Source organism: Solanum dulcamara, chromosome 5, assembly GCF_947179165.1.
Source record: "Solanum dulcamara chromosome 5, daSolDulc1.2, whole genome shotgun sequence".
In the NCBI taxonomy this organism is placed as follows: domain Eukaryota; kingdom Viridiplantae; phylum Streptophyta; class Magnoliopsida; order Solanales; family Solanaceae; genus Solanum; species Solanum dulcamara.
This window is the reverse complement of record NC_077241.1, coordinates 73,862,033-73,875,648: the sequence shown is the minus strand read 5'-3', so window position 1 is coordinate 73,875,648 and position 13,616 is coordinate 73,862,033. Positions and strand designations below refer to the sequence as shown.

At 36.8% G+C, this 13,616-nt stretch overlaps 1 protein-coding gene across 1 annotated transcript in view; it reads right to left on the bottom strand.

Moving 5' to 3' along the window:
- Nucleotides 1-13,616, bottom strand: part of LOC129889756 (uncharacterized) — a 59,387-nt gene that overhangs the window by 16,353 nt on the left and 29,418 nt on the right. Inside the window, exons 33-41 of the mRNA XM_055965181.1 lie at nucleotides 13,361-13,555; nucleotides 11,899-12,002; nucleotides 7,917-8,206; nucleotides 7,745-7,826; nucleotides 7,351-7,665; nucleotides 6,253-7,093; nucleotides 5,278-5,441; nucleotides 4,371-4,527; nucleotides 3,771-4,040 (exon numbers count right to left, since the gene is read on the bottom strand). Of these exons, the coding sequence (XP_055821156.1) occupies nucleotides 3,771-4,040; nucleotides 4,371-4,527; nucleotides 5,278-5,441; nucleotides 6,253-7,093; nucleotides 7,351-7,665; nucleotides 7,745-7,826; nucleotides 7,917-8,206; nucleotides 11,899-12,002; nucleotides 13,361-13,555 (2,418 nt within the window). The remainder of the gene's footprint in view (nucleotides 1-3,770; nucleotides 4,041-4,370; nucleotides 4,528-5,277; nucleotides 5,442-6,252; nucleotides 7,094-7,350; nucleotides 7,666-7,744; nucleotides 7,827-7,916; nucleotides 8,207-11,898; nucleotides 12,003-13,360; nucleotides 13,556-13,616) is intronic.

Here is a 13,616-nt window from a genome sequence, read left to right as displayed (position 1 = left end):
TGTTACAAGGGGAAAAAAAGACAGAAATTACTTACAAAGAACCAATGAAGTCCACTAATTGGATCTCATCTTCTATATCCTGTTCTTTACATCAAAACCTAAATTAGTGATTACTTTCCATTTAATCTTTTGTATTGTACACTCCTTTCCTTCAAAAATTCTTTGATTCCTCTCTTTCCATATAATCCACCAAATACATGTTGGAACTGTTCACCATCCTTTCTGGCTCTTACCCTCCCCTTTTGATCCAACAACTTAGGAGGTCAGCAGTGTGTTCTGGCATAGTCCAGTATTCATTGGCTATGCTAGTAAACAGAGCCCACACATGTGCAGTTACCTTACAGTGCAGAAACAGGTGCTTGTTAGTCTCCAAAGCCTCTTTACATAGGACGCATCTAGATGCTATGTTGATACCCCTCTTCTGCAATGCCTCGTGAGTCAGACAACTCTTCCTGGGAACCAACCAAGTGAAGCATTTCGCCTTGGCAGGAACCACATTTTTTCCATATTGTGCTCCAAGGTCCTGTGGATCTTCCTTCACTTCCTCTTATTCCCCAGTTGTATAGTCTGTTCACAGAAAAGATCCCATCTTTGTGATGTCCCCATGCTAATCTGTCTGGCTCCATAGTAGTACCAGGGGATTCACCAATCAAATTCAAGAGCTCCACCACTCTATCAATCTCTCAGTCATTAAGCATCCTTCTGAATACTAGGTTCCAACCTTGTGGAGACCACATCTCCTCTATCCTGCTATCAGGATTTGTGCATATTGAGAGAAACCAGGGAACAGGTCCTTAGGATCCCATTTCCACACCAATCATCTGTCCAGAACTTGGTTTTGTCTCCTCTGCCCACAATTATCTTTGAGCTGCTTTTGAGATCCAACCAAGAGTTCCTGATGGGCCTCCACACCCTAAAACCATAAGTTTCAGTGACGTCACTAGTGCACCAGTGGTCCTGTTGCCCATGTTTGTGTTGTATTAACTCTTTGCACAAAGCCTACTCTTGCTGAACATACCTCCACAACCATTTTAAAAGTAGGCTCTAAAACAACCATCTCTTTCTCTTCATTCAATTAGATAAAATCCAAAAAGATTTTCTTCTAGCAACTCCACGTCCTTAACTTTCCATATCACAAAGTGAAACAGATAAGAGCACCATGCTTAATCAAAAGCTTTAAGGTGAGAACTGAAAGCCAGACTCGCTGGCTATCTTCCTTGGTAGATTTAGGAGGGACCTCCTATAAAATTTTAAGCAGCAATTCCAACTCTTTAGCAAAGGTTCCAGCAGAAAGCAGCGTAGCTACATTGACCGAAGGGTGGTCACTCGAACACCCTTTGTTGAAAAATTATATTGTGCATAAAGAAAATAATATTGTGTATATATGTCAAAAACAACTTTTTAGAGATATATACTAAAGTGTTGAACACCCTTAGCAAACTTCCTAGCTTCGCGACTGCCAGCAGATTCAGCAACAGTATTTCAGATTACCCCTTTTCAGTGAAAACTGAATTTGGATGTCCTAGAATCATATATGCACAGACAGCAAGAGATGACTTTTTTTCAATTTGCTGCTGTGATTTTTTTTAAAATTTTTTGTTGAGTCATGAGGGGGGTTATATTATTTTGGGTCGGATAAACTATTGATAGAGATGGGTTTTTTAATTTCATCCAACAAAAAAATGACATGTAATAAACAATTTTAAAAAAATGAAATAAAGAGGAGGTTGTTAGTTTCAAGGGTATAAGTGAACCAAAAAGGTGAGTGGAGGGGTATTTTTAGCAAAATAGGTGCATGGAAGGTATTTTTAAACCTTTCCTATAGTTCAGGGGTATTTTTGGCCCTTTTCCATTATTTAAATAGAAAAGAGAATTTAAGGCAGAATCTTAGAGATGATCTTTCATTACCCTAAAAGGAAAGAGGTATTATCTAGCCTCTTAGAAATCCTCCAAAGAAGAAGGTCCCAGTGTTGTCAAAGGTTAAAAGTGCGGGTAAGTGCTAAGACCTGCTAGAGCATTGAGCAGAAAGCAGAACCGAAGTGTGAGTTTTTCATGAAAGAAAAAAGATCAACGATAGGACCAAGCATTTATTATCTGAAGAGACTCTCATAAAGAGATATATGATAAATAAATATCATGTCAATCAGGTCCAGAAACCATCTTTAAGCTTTTGAAAATTTTAGAGCCAAGATTTCTAGTATAAAATTTCAAATTGCTTCTAATCACAAAAAGAAATCACTTATAATGTTCTGTTAGCACTCATTATATCACTCTGACAACTATTTTTATTGCCTGGTGCCGCCTTTTTAAGACACAGCTCATGAGTGATGAGGTGCATGCATTTGTGTCTTGCCATCTGCTTTAAGCATCCTTTAAACAACATGAAGCACGCAACACGGGTTTCGCTTAGACTTTAGGGATAAGCATCTCAAGTGAAATTAACAACACCGAATAGTCCCAGAAAACTATATAGGTTACCTCCGCTGCATCTTCTATAATAAAAAACACAATAGTTCTCTAGTTAAAGTTTATACCAACTAAGACACACTCAAGATAAGTTAATCCACAACCAGGACATACTGATGATGCTAATTATTGCAAGAACATTAAGGTAAGATATCGCTTCAAGGAAAAACTATTGAAAATGAACTTCCAAGATGAGTCTCAGATCCAAATGATTCATTCCAACAAATGTCGAAGGATCATACTAGTCTAGAAAGACTAAGCAGTTAGAAAACTATTCTCTTTCTTCTTGGTTCTGAAAGTTTTGAAACTCTCAGGAAAAATAATTCTTATACCACTGAACAAAGGGGGGGAAAGGGTTGCATTCTGAAGCAGATAGCAGAAGGTTGATAGAGTCAAGAGTACAACAGAAAAAAAGTATCCCCAATCACATGGTCTTCCCAAATCCAAATTAAGGTACCATCGACTTCTCTCACGGGAAGAGGAGCCAAAGCAAGCTAAACATGATATGAATTTGCAAGAACTAGAATGAGTCATTCTGTACCTATGTTTTCTTATCATTAGATGCTATAGAGCTTTAGAATCTCCACAACCATTTCCCTGGTAAATGTTTCTAGGAAACAAATCACTTAAACCCTAACTACTTCGCAGGACCAGACGTCAAGAAGATGATTTTATTCATCTTCTCTCTCTCTCCCCCCTTATGTATCTATCTATCTCTCCTGGGCACAACATGCACAAGGTTCTTGGTTTTTCTTGAATCATGTGACCTGCCTCTTCTAAAAGATTAGGTTTTGTTGAATTGTTTAACACACCCAAATGTGTTAAGTTAAGAACTTGTTCCTTAGATCATGCACATAGAATAAATTTTTATGAAGGGTAACAGTGGAACCTGGGCGTAGGATCTCTACATGTTCTAACACCATATTGAATTGTCCAAAAACAATGGTTATAAACTCAGGATATTAAAGAGGAAACACTTTGATTTGCTTATTCTGATCTTCAATAATTTATTCTGTCATAGGAATTTCTTAATAAAAACATGAAATAGAGCATAATTACTTAAGATAGGCTAACAAAACTGAAAATCCAACTCCACAAGCGTGAAATATAGCACAAGTCTCATGCCTTTAAAGAAGCAGCAAATGCAGCTCCACAAGCATCTACTGTGAAGCAGCTAGTACATTTTCCTAGTTTCCATGTCCTCCATTAAACACAACACTCTTATGTCATTTATGAAGGTGCTGATGTATTTTACACAAACCTTTAGTTTTCTATTACCTGTATAAAAGAAACTGAATACATACCTCTGCAGCTGCTATGATTATAGTCACCATTGTATTGCCTTTTTCAAAAAGACTTCCTTTCAAGTGTGAATCCAACATATTCTTCGCAACAGGTACTTTAATTGGCTTGCTATCTCCAGAGGGCATTTTAATTATGCTAGGTAGTCCCCTGATTTCTGTGGCTCTTATGAAAATGTCCTGACCAAGATTATTCTGTGGGATAATGAAGTAATTTCTTCTGTGATGAACATCAATGATGGACCTGCTTCCTCCAGTTGGTGAGACTGCATCCTGTCAAATAAAATTAGAAAAATAGGGATACATTACTAACAGTAGAAGGAGGATATACTAGATATCTGATACAATATCTCATGAAGCTCAGTGAATTGCATATTTAGTTTGAATAATTTCTTGAATTACTCAAATGTTGTGTTAAGATATTCAGTGGAATGAACCACATGGTAATAGCTCATGTATATGTAACAAGTAACAGCAGGTAGCTGAAGAGAAATTTTGAGTGTAAGTAATGATCCTTAAACATGGGTGCTCTTTAAGCATGGGTGCTCTATAATGAAGAAATTGATACCAGGCTAGAACATTTATCAAAGCAAGAAGATTTGCCTGGTAGGATTCCTTGGCATGGCTGAGGTTATTCCAGCTGGCATATGCCTGAAATATTGTGTTGGCATTAGACACAGATATATTTAAGTTCAAATCCCTTGTAGATGCAAGACGAAGCTGGGAAGCTGCACCAGGAGCGTTGACATCGTACTGGTACCTGAATATTAAAAAAATCACTCCAGATAATAACTCCTCAAACTGAGGTGCTCTCATACATGCTAAACATTTTGCAAAAGGAGGATAATATGCTAGGTCGAAATCAACCCCCCCACCACCCCAAGCAACTACATCTCTACAATAAAAACTGTAGTGAATGTTGAAACCGAAAAATAAGTAGACATCTGACAAAAGAAAAGATTGACCAGCTAAGGGAAACAGACACAGAATTCAGAATAGGAATGACTTGACAAATGGTTCGATAGTTCCCACATAGATACAATTCATACTATAGTGGCAACATTGAAACAAGTTGCAGTTCCGGCCTCAGTTATGATCCAAAATATCAAGGCCGAATGTTTGGGCAAGACAAGAAAGGAACTTAATCTTTTTCTGAAAAGGGCAGGCTGGTGCACAAAGCATCCTGCATTCACGCAGGTTCTAGGAAGGACACACCTCAAGGGGTGTGAACATAATCTCTGTCTACCGAAAAAAACAATTCAATTAAGTCAAATAACTTGAATATAATCAGTAGTTCTATGATCAAGTAATGTATGGATTTCATATAAAAATCATGAAGAGGAAGAGAACATTTCACACTGTGTCATGGTAGAGTACCAGGGTCCTAAAGTTCTAGTTTCGATTGCAAGTAAAAATTTGTAGTTTATACTCATCTTACTCATCAGTAGAACTGTTACAATAATAATGAAAGAAGTAGTGGAAGTTGACAAAAGTAAATAGAAAAAAAAACCTCAATAATCCGTCAACTGGCTCCAAAAGAGGCTCCCAAGAGTCATACTTATCATTGTATGATCTAGCAGCCAAGGAAAAGGTCACACTGGAATTCAGATAATCAGCCCTCTGATGTAAATTGAAAGTTATACCACTGAAAGACACATTACACAGAGGAACCATCTGCGAATTGAGTAGAACGGAAAGAGAAGTAAATTAACAATGGATATACCCTGTCAATGTAATCCAGAATAACAAATAGCATGTAGAAGCATTAATAGCATGTTTCTTCTGAAAGATCAAAAAATGTTTATTTCTCAATAAAGCACTTATTTTAGGTTCGTGAAAAAATTAAGTGCTTTAGAATAGTAGCCGAATTAGAGGAAAAAAGTAGTTTCCCCTAACAATAAGTGCTTTTGATTTTTTTTATGACAAGAATACCCATATACGAAAGAATTGACAACTTATAAGCATATCCTTTTTGGCAATTTGACACAAAACACTCTTTAAAAATATTGGCCAATCACGAACTGCTACTCTCCCAAAGAGCTTTTTTTAAAAGCACTTTTGATTAGAAGACCTACTCAAAATAAACTGATTTTGACAGCTTGACCAGACATGTTATAAGTAGTAAAAATTGGGAACTTATCTACATGCTACCAATCAAAGGTGATACATGTATTCTTGATAATAACAAGGAGATGCCAATATATGAGAACCATCTAGTAAATAGTAATACAAGTAGAACAGAAAAGGTTTGCAGGTTACATGCGTCAATAACCTTGGAAGGAGATCAACTACATTCTACCCTCCTGGTACCCACTTGTGGGACTACATTGGGTATGTTTTGTAGTATGAGTCGAGTCTATAACCTAGTAGAAGTATTTTCAAACAATAGCAGTTTATTCTATCAATAATACAACTAATTTAACCAATTTGGCAATTAGAAATGTGCAGCAGAAACTAAAGCTACCGAAAAGCATAAACTGATTACCAAGCCACCATAATCATCAAAAAGGGCTGCAGAGAATGTTCTGATTTCTGCATCAACCACCATATCATCTAGACCGCTAGCCATATCTCGATCAGCATGCTTTAAAGCAAGCCTCTTTGGAGGCTTCTTGAAACCACTGCGAACAATGAAAGGTCCCAACTCATCTCCAATAACCCACAAACTAAATGGCTCCCTCGTGAATTTGGCATCAGATGTATCCCAAATGCTTTGTTCCGAAAAGTGATCACTAGCAACCATATCACTGCGGATGCATCTTAAGGAACCAAAATCAGAATGATTTGGTGCTCCTTTGAAGGCTATACAACCCAAGGATACAAAGCCAGGAGGAGGCTGAGGCATCCAAAAAGATATACTATCAACTGATCTATGTTTCTTTATCTGTCCCACAAGCATAAAATCTGAAGGGGCTTTGTAAAGCTCATCAGAATCCTGAAGTACAATGCAAGTATTTGGAGACTCATACCCTTGAACAGCAATATCACCAAAATATACCATCCCTTGAGGAATAATAGGGCGCCATATAGATAATTTCTTTCTAGATCCAGACCCTTGATTCCACCAAATCAACCTAAATGTAGCATTGGCTTCAAACCTACGATGAGAGTTTACTGTAGATGACCTCTCTGATTGACCAACATGATTTTGACCAGACGAAGCCCCGGTTTCTGAGCTCTTTGATGTGTCAGAAAAATCTCTGGGAAGCCCAAAGAAAATATGCCGAAGATCATATGCTCTGCCACACAACTCCAAAGTAGTTGGATCTGAAGGCATGAAGGTACCAACGGAATTGTCCACACGCCAGAATGCCAATTTGGAAGATCTGGGATCAAGACTATGTACAGGTTAGAATATATTCTAAATTGAACAGAAAAGCATGTATAGTGATATTTGTAACTGCAATACAGACCGGTAAAATATGTACAAGTATGCAAAACCAATGAGTTGTATGATTTGACTTGAATGCAATTTGGAAGAAACGCGTAAGATGAGAATAAATGTGCTTTATCACTTATATACTAGTTCCAGAACCTATTATTCCATGAATCAGAAAGAAAACAAATAAATAACTTCACATACCGATTCATCATGCCAATATTAACACAATCTCTCAGATCACATGGTGAAACTAAAGAAGCTAAGATGCACCAGGCAGACGATATTGGAGGTTGCATACTTCCAGGAGACACTACACAGCCCACTGCAACATAACCTGTCGGTGCTTTAGGGAACCAAATGGAACAAGTGCTATCTTCTTTAGATAAACACGTGGTTGCACCCAATTCACCATCCTCGTATGGGGATGAGGGCCAAATAAGCATGAAAGACTCGGGCCTCTTTACTCTGACAAAGCTGGTATTCAGCGCAATGACTCCTTTTGTGGGTGGTTTGTCACTGTTGAACTAGAGCAGTTAGTGTCACAGGCAAATTTGCAAAGGTAATAGAGAGAACGAATCTGGGGAAATTTACTAACGTTGGTGTCAGATAGTCTCCAATTGTTCCATAACCAGGTGGAGCTCGAGCTCTCCAGAAAGCATATGTTTGGTTACATGGACCTGTGATGAAACAATCAACATTTTTCATCAGTTTAGACCTCTAACACAAAGGGTAAAAAAATTACTCTGTTTGGATGCACTAGTTCATACTTTTGATAGTCCCAACTTTGTCAAACTCGGAGCACACCACCGTCATTTTCTTTGATGTGGTCCTCAAAAATGCCAAGATATCATCCTCAACAGACAAAAACAGTCTTAAGATGCTGAACGAAAAGTTCATAAAAATATCGGAGACAGCCAACTGTATATTTGACTTTCCAGAAGCATTAGAGAACTTCACAGAGGTATCGAAAGGTTCCACTATTCTGACTCCATTGCTCTCCATAGTTAATCCAAGAACATTTGCATTCACGTCAAAGGTATCACCTTTTAGAACAATCCTGGAAACATCACAGCCAAGTTTGTTACATAATACCTTTTAAGATAAAGCAGAGCAACGGACAACCAGGTGTCCTCAAATTACAGTTAGTGAAAAAACTATAGAAAGAAGAGATATACTTATTAATTGATGATTTATGAATACAAGACACATGATATTTGTCTAATATAGGATAGTATCTTACTTAAGAATTTGAGTAATTGTCTTCAAACTCTAGTATTCTAAACTAACACACAATGACGATAACAACTACTACTACAACGCCTCATCCCAACACTAAAACATGAAATTAAAGGTAATATTAAGAAAAAGTGGAAGCAAAGACTTGTACTTTATCCCCTACATATACCGGGGGATATTTTTTATTTCAACATTGCATTGCACTAGAGCTCGAGCTAAATCCATTAGTCATTACAGTGAAAGCCAGACAGATTGATGAAAACACCAATTGTAAAATCCAATCACCTCATTGTAGTCCCCAATCACACAATGTGCAGACCAAATGTGAGATTTATCATTGTTCCAATGAATTAAATCATTTTTTTCCTGATAGCTTAAACGTTTAGATAAGGTGATTCACACAATTAAACATGAGACCTAAGCAAGTGGATGTCTTTTATTTCAAATATGGAGAAGGGGCAAATATATCTCTCAACTTTGCGATTTAGAGCAGATATATCTCTCATTAAAAAGGGGTGCATATTTACCCTCGCCGTCTAACAAATGGTGCATATTTATCCTTTTCATTATTTGCCACGTAGCTATAACTTGTCATTATTTTGGACCTAAAGTGTAATTCGGGTCATATAGTCCAAAGTTGGGCCATTTAAATTGTTGGCACCATGTCATTTTCCTAAAAAAAAATGGGTGATGTAATTTTTTACATTTTTGGAAATAAAAAATCAGTTTTAGAATTATTTTTTCTACACAGTAAAGTTTGTTAACGAAAAGGATATATACGCACCATTTCTTAGACGACGAGGGTATGTACGCACCATTTTTTAGATGGCTAGAGTACATATGCACCACTGTTTTAACGAGGGGTATATCCTCTCTAAATCGCAAAGTTGAGGGCTGTATTTGCCCTTTTTTTCAAATATCACGGTCACCCATCACCAAAAAGGCTCACAAACTTGGCCCATAAAAGGAAATTAAGCCCGTATATGAGGGAACGCATTGGAAATCTAAAACAGATAGAAATGTCATTTCTCTTGTAGTTTTAGGGTGTGCACGGTACGAAGGAAAATATTTTCTTGAAAAATGTTGTTACGAAAATAAGTGATTTTCTTACGTATTTTCTTGTGCTCAGCAAAAAATATTATCCTAAAAAATTTGTATATAATCTAGACAATACTATGGGAGATGAGGGCTACGGGTGGGAGTGAAGATGAGGTGTGTTGGAGGGTTGGGAGGACACAATCTTGTGGAATGCCACTTGGGAAAATTGTTTCCCTACTTTCAATGGGGAAATCATTTTCCTTATTTTTAAGAAAATTGAAAAACATTTTCCTCCACACCGAACACACCCTTGAGCTTTTCAAAAAGAAAATTTACACAACTACACAATCTTCTTTCTTACACATAATACACCAACAAGGAAATATCATCTTTGATACCACTAAACTGAAACAAGTTGTGGATGCTTAGTCTGCCGTGAACGTCAAACCATAGAAAGTTTTGGAAGAAAGCTTTGATTTGCAAATGAAAGGGAACATAAGCTCTTGGACACTAGAAAGACAGCTAATAGAACGGTCAGCTCAGTATATTAACCTGACCAGTCTTTGGTAACTACTCCCTCCGCCCCAATTTTATGTGATGCACTTTCACTAAGTATGGAGTTTAAGAAAGAAAGACTTTTAAAACTTGTGGTCTAAAACAAGCCATAGATATTTTTTTTAAGAATGGTAACTTTTATTCATTAGCATAAATACTGTTGGTAGAAACATTTACAAGCCACAGATATTTTCTTTGAGATGAAGCAATAGATATTTGTGTGGCTATAAAGCATCTCACTAAGGATAAAATGGAAAGTTTAAAGTTGATTCAAAATATAAGAGATATCATTCTTTTTTGGACAAACTAAAAAAGAAAGTGCATCTCATAAATTGGGAAGGTTAACCTCCATTCCAGAAACCATTCTACTAACTAAAGATCTAGAAATCTTCAGTTTAGAGGAGTTCGACTCTAAGGAAGATTCATCCTTTATACGGGATTAACTCGATGATCTTTGTCCTATAGGTGAACAAACTTATGTATATTTGACAACATTTATAAAGCCCCACCACCACCCCGCACAATGCCAACCTGTTTTCATGAGAAAGTTGGCATCACAAGTTCATTCTTCTGATTTACCTCCTCAGCCATCAAAAAAAGAGGACATGTAACAAAGAAAAATGTTGGAGAGACGAGGGAATAAAATAAATACAATCCATCCAATAGAAGTGTACTCTTTCCAGTTTCTCCTAGAACTTATCTCATGATAGGGTCATAGTTAATCAAAAAAGGACTTCGCAACAAAGGCATCCCAAAATGTCTCTTAAATATCATATTAAACTATTCTTACCTAGAATTATTTCCAAAAACCTAAACATCAAAGACACTAAAAAGGGAACATCAACAATGGTCACCATAGAAAATAAAAGAACACTACGTGTAGCGAATGCAAATAGCACATGGTACCAATTACACAAGTTCCGGTCAGAGCTCAAAGGAAGGCTACCTTACTTAATGTCCACACAAAACCAAGAATATGTTTGTGATATATAATTGCGTCAAGAGGTATATAAAGTCAACCCAAGGAATATGTAAAGGGGGTTTACCAATATCTTGAGCTACTCTGTCAATTTTCTTTAATATTTTCGGTAGATGCATAAGCATTTTTTAAAAGGTATCAGAATCAACCTTTTGTAAGCCTGTTCTAACCACCATTGAGTCCGCATCCAATAGATCAATACCACGTTAGAACCCAAAAGTTGGGCTACATGTGAAGGAAGGTGTCGGAAATACAATGTTTTAGCAAGGGAATTGAAAGATTTTTAGTTACTCTCCCGACTTATAATTTACGGTTGGATGCATAAATTGTTTCATATAATCTAATAAACTACATAGGATAAGTAATGCATTAACAAAACTTACTTTGATCATCACGGTAATTCAGGAAAGAAGAACTGATGAAGTGGTCCAATTTCATGTGTCATACCAAAAAAGCAAAACTGGGAGAGAGCAACTCATTTGAAATACTATGGTGTTGTCAAGTATCTCCATTAAGCATTCTTAATCTGAATCAACAGCATAATCAAAAACTAAAGAGCTCTTGATGGACAGACCCTTTGTCATCATCTTATTGACACTAGAAGCTTAAAGCTTACACTGTCAAAATTCCTCAAAACTAATGGAGAGAACCATTTTAGAAACTAATTCAACAAACATAGAGTCAATACTCTAACCAATCGACATATTATCAGAGAAATTGTCAGTAGACAAATATAAGCAATATTCTAGAGAAAAAAGGAAAGGGTGTGTTATTTCCTCCTCAATAGGCCTACTGAACCAACTAGAATGTCTCAAGACAGCTGATAGAGGACTTCCATATGCAACTTGGAAGTTCCATGAAATCAGGTCGCAATAGGAAAAAGATGCAGATAAAGGTAACAACAAAAACATACACTGTAATGGTCAGTAGAGAGAACCGACCTGCAGAATGCATCCAACTGTGTGTGTAATAATTTGTTTGAAAAAGCAGCAGACTCTCCCACACTTCTTGATGTATTATAGAAGGTAAGCTCTGGACCAATAGCCTGTATTGAGTTCTCCATAAAATGTAAGGAAAATACAAGTAGCAAGGTTAAATTTCTATAAAATAACTACTGTGAATCCAATATACCACAGAACATTAACGCTAAGTTTGGTCGGGATGAAAGGTTGGAGAGATGGAAATAATACAGGATCTTCATGGTCATTTCCACCACTTAGCAAGGAAATTAAGGACAAGGGATAGTTAACGTGAACAGGTTCAGTAACTGTTTACGTCAGTTTTCCTGTCGCTGTGAAGTTGGACATAAACATGGAAACATACCTCTTTACTTCCCCTAAAGTTGAATCAAAAAGACCGGATCTACATAATAACTCAAACTAAACGAAGAAAATCAAGGGGGTTTCTCCCTTTAATCCATCCCTCTGCATTGTGGTATCAAATATAGTGCAAACAAACTTTACATGCTAAAACAACATATACACAGCAAGACATATATGATTTATAATAGAGCCAAATTACTATCCAGATTGTAGACATTCTAAAGATTAAAGAAAAAGCCCAATGATAAAAATGGCATTTCTTCTAATGTAGATCATGTCAATAACGATAAAAATTGGGAGGAGAAGAAAAAAGTGTGACAAAAAGTTGCTTAAAAGATGTAAATTTGGGAGTACAAAAAGAAAGCAGACCCTGAGAAGACTGTATAGATAACATTTTTGTCTAGAAGGCTTTGATGATACGTATTGTAGTCAAGATCTTTTAGAATCACAGTTTCCCAACACATTTTGAGGTACTTATCTCCAAACTGACTGTGTTCAGAGGACACAGGAATCTGAACCTAAGGCCACTCATGAGATTATGGACTGTCATTCTGCCATTCCTAGTTACTGAAAGGCCTAAATATAAACGCTAATTTAAAATGAGACAAAAGGGTTACCAAACCAAAGCAAACAAATAGCATCTGTTGGAGAAAGAATACATGAACACTAGAGAGCAGCAAACACGCTTAAGTGACTACCATCAAACCATGGTGTGATTCACAGTTTAATCATAAACAATAAGAGTTTTCTCATTCACGAAGCTCTTGGATTGTAGAGACTAAGGTAAGGTGAAAGACTTATGCTTACATTTGTAGAAAGACCATACATGAACTATTTTAGTGTATTCTTTGGAAGAAAAACCTTTTACTGATATTAATGCTATTCATATACCCAGAGTAACTGCAAAAAGTGGGGTCTGGGGAGGGTAAGTGTACACAGACCTTAGCCCCTTACCTTGGAGGTAAAGAGGTGGTTTCCGAAGACCCCCGGCTCGAGGAAAAACAGTGCAAAGCATTTTGGAAATGGAAATAACGGAAATGTAGAAGCCAATCAAAAACTAAAAAGTAAGAGAATATTTTACCTTCAGCTCAAATATCAATTCTGTAGATCTGCTGACATTAGTATTTGTTGATGGCAAAGCATCCACAGTCTCTCCAGAATCATCCTCCAATGGTCCTACACATGAAGCTTCATCAAGGAAGACTTCATCATCCTCTGAAGCAGAATAGCTGCTATTGGATCCAAGTAAGATGCATGAATCCAAACATTTTCCATTCTGAATGACAAAAGAAAAAGGAAATCAATGTGGACATTCCATCGCCATCAAAACAATAGAG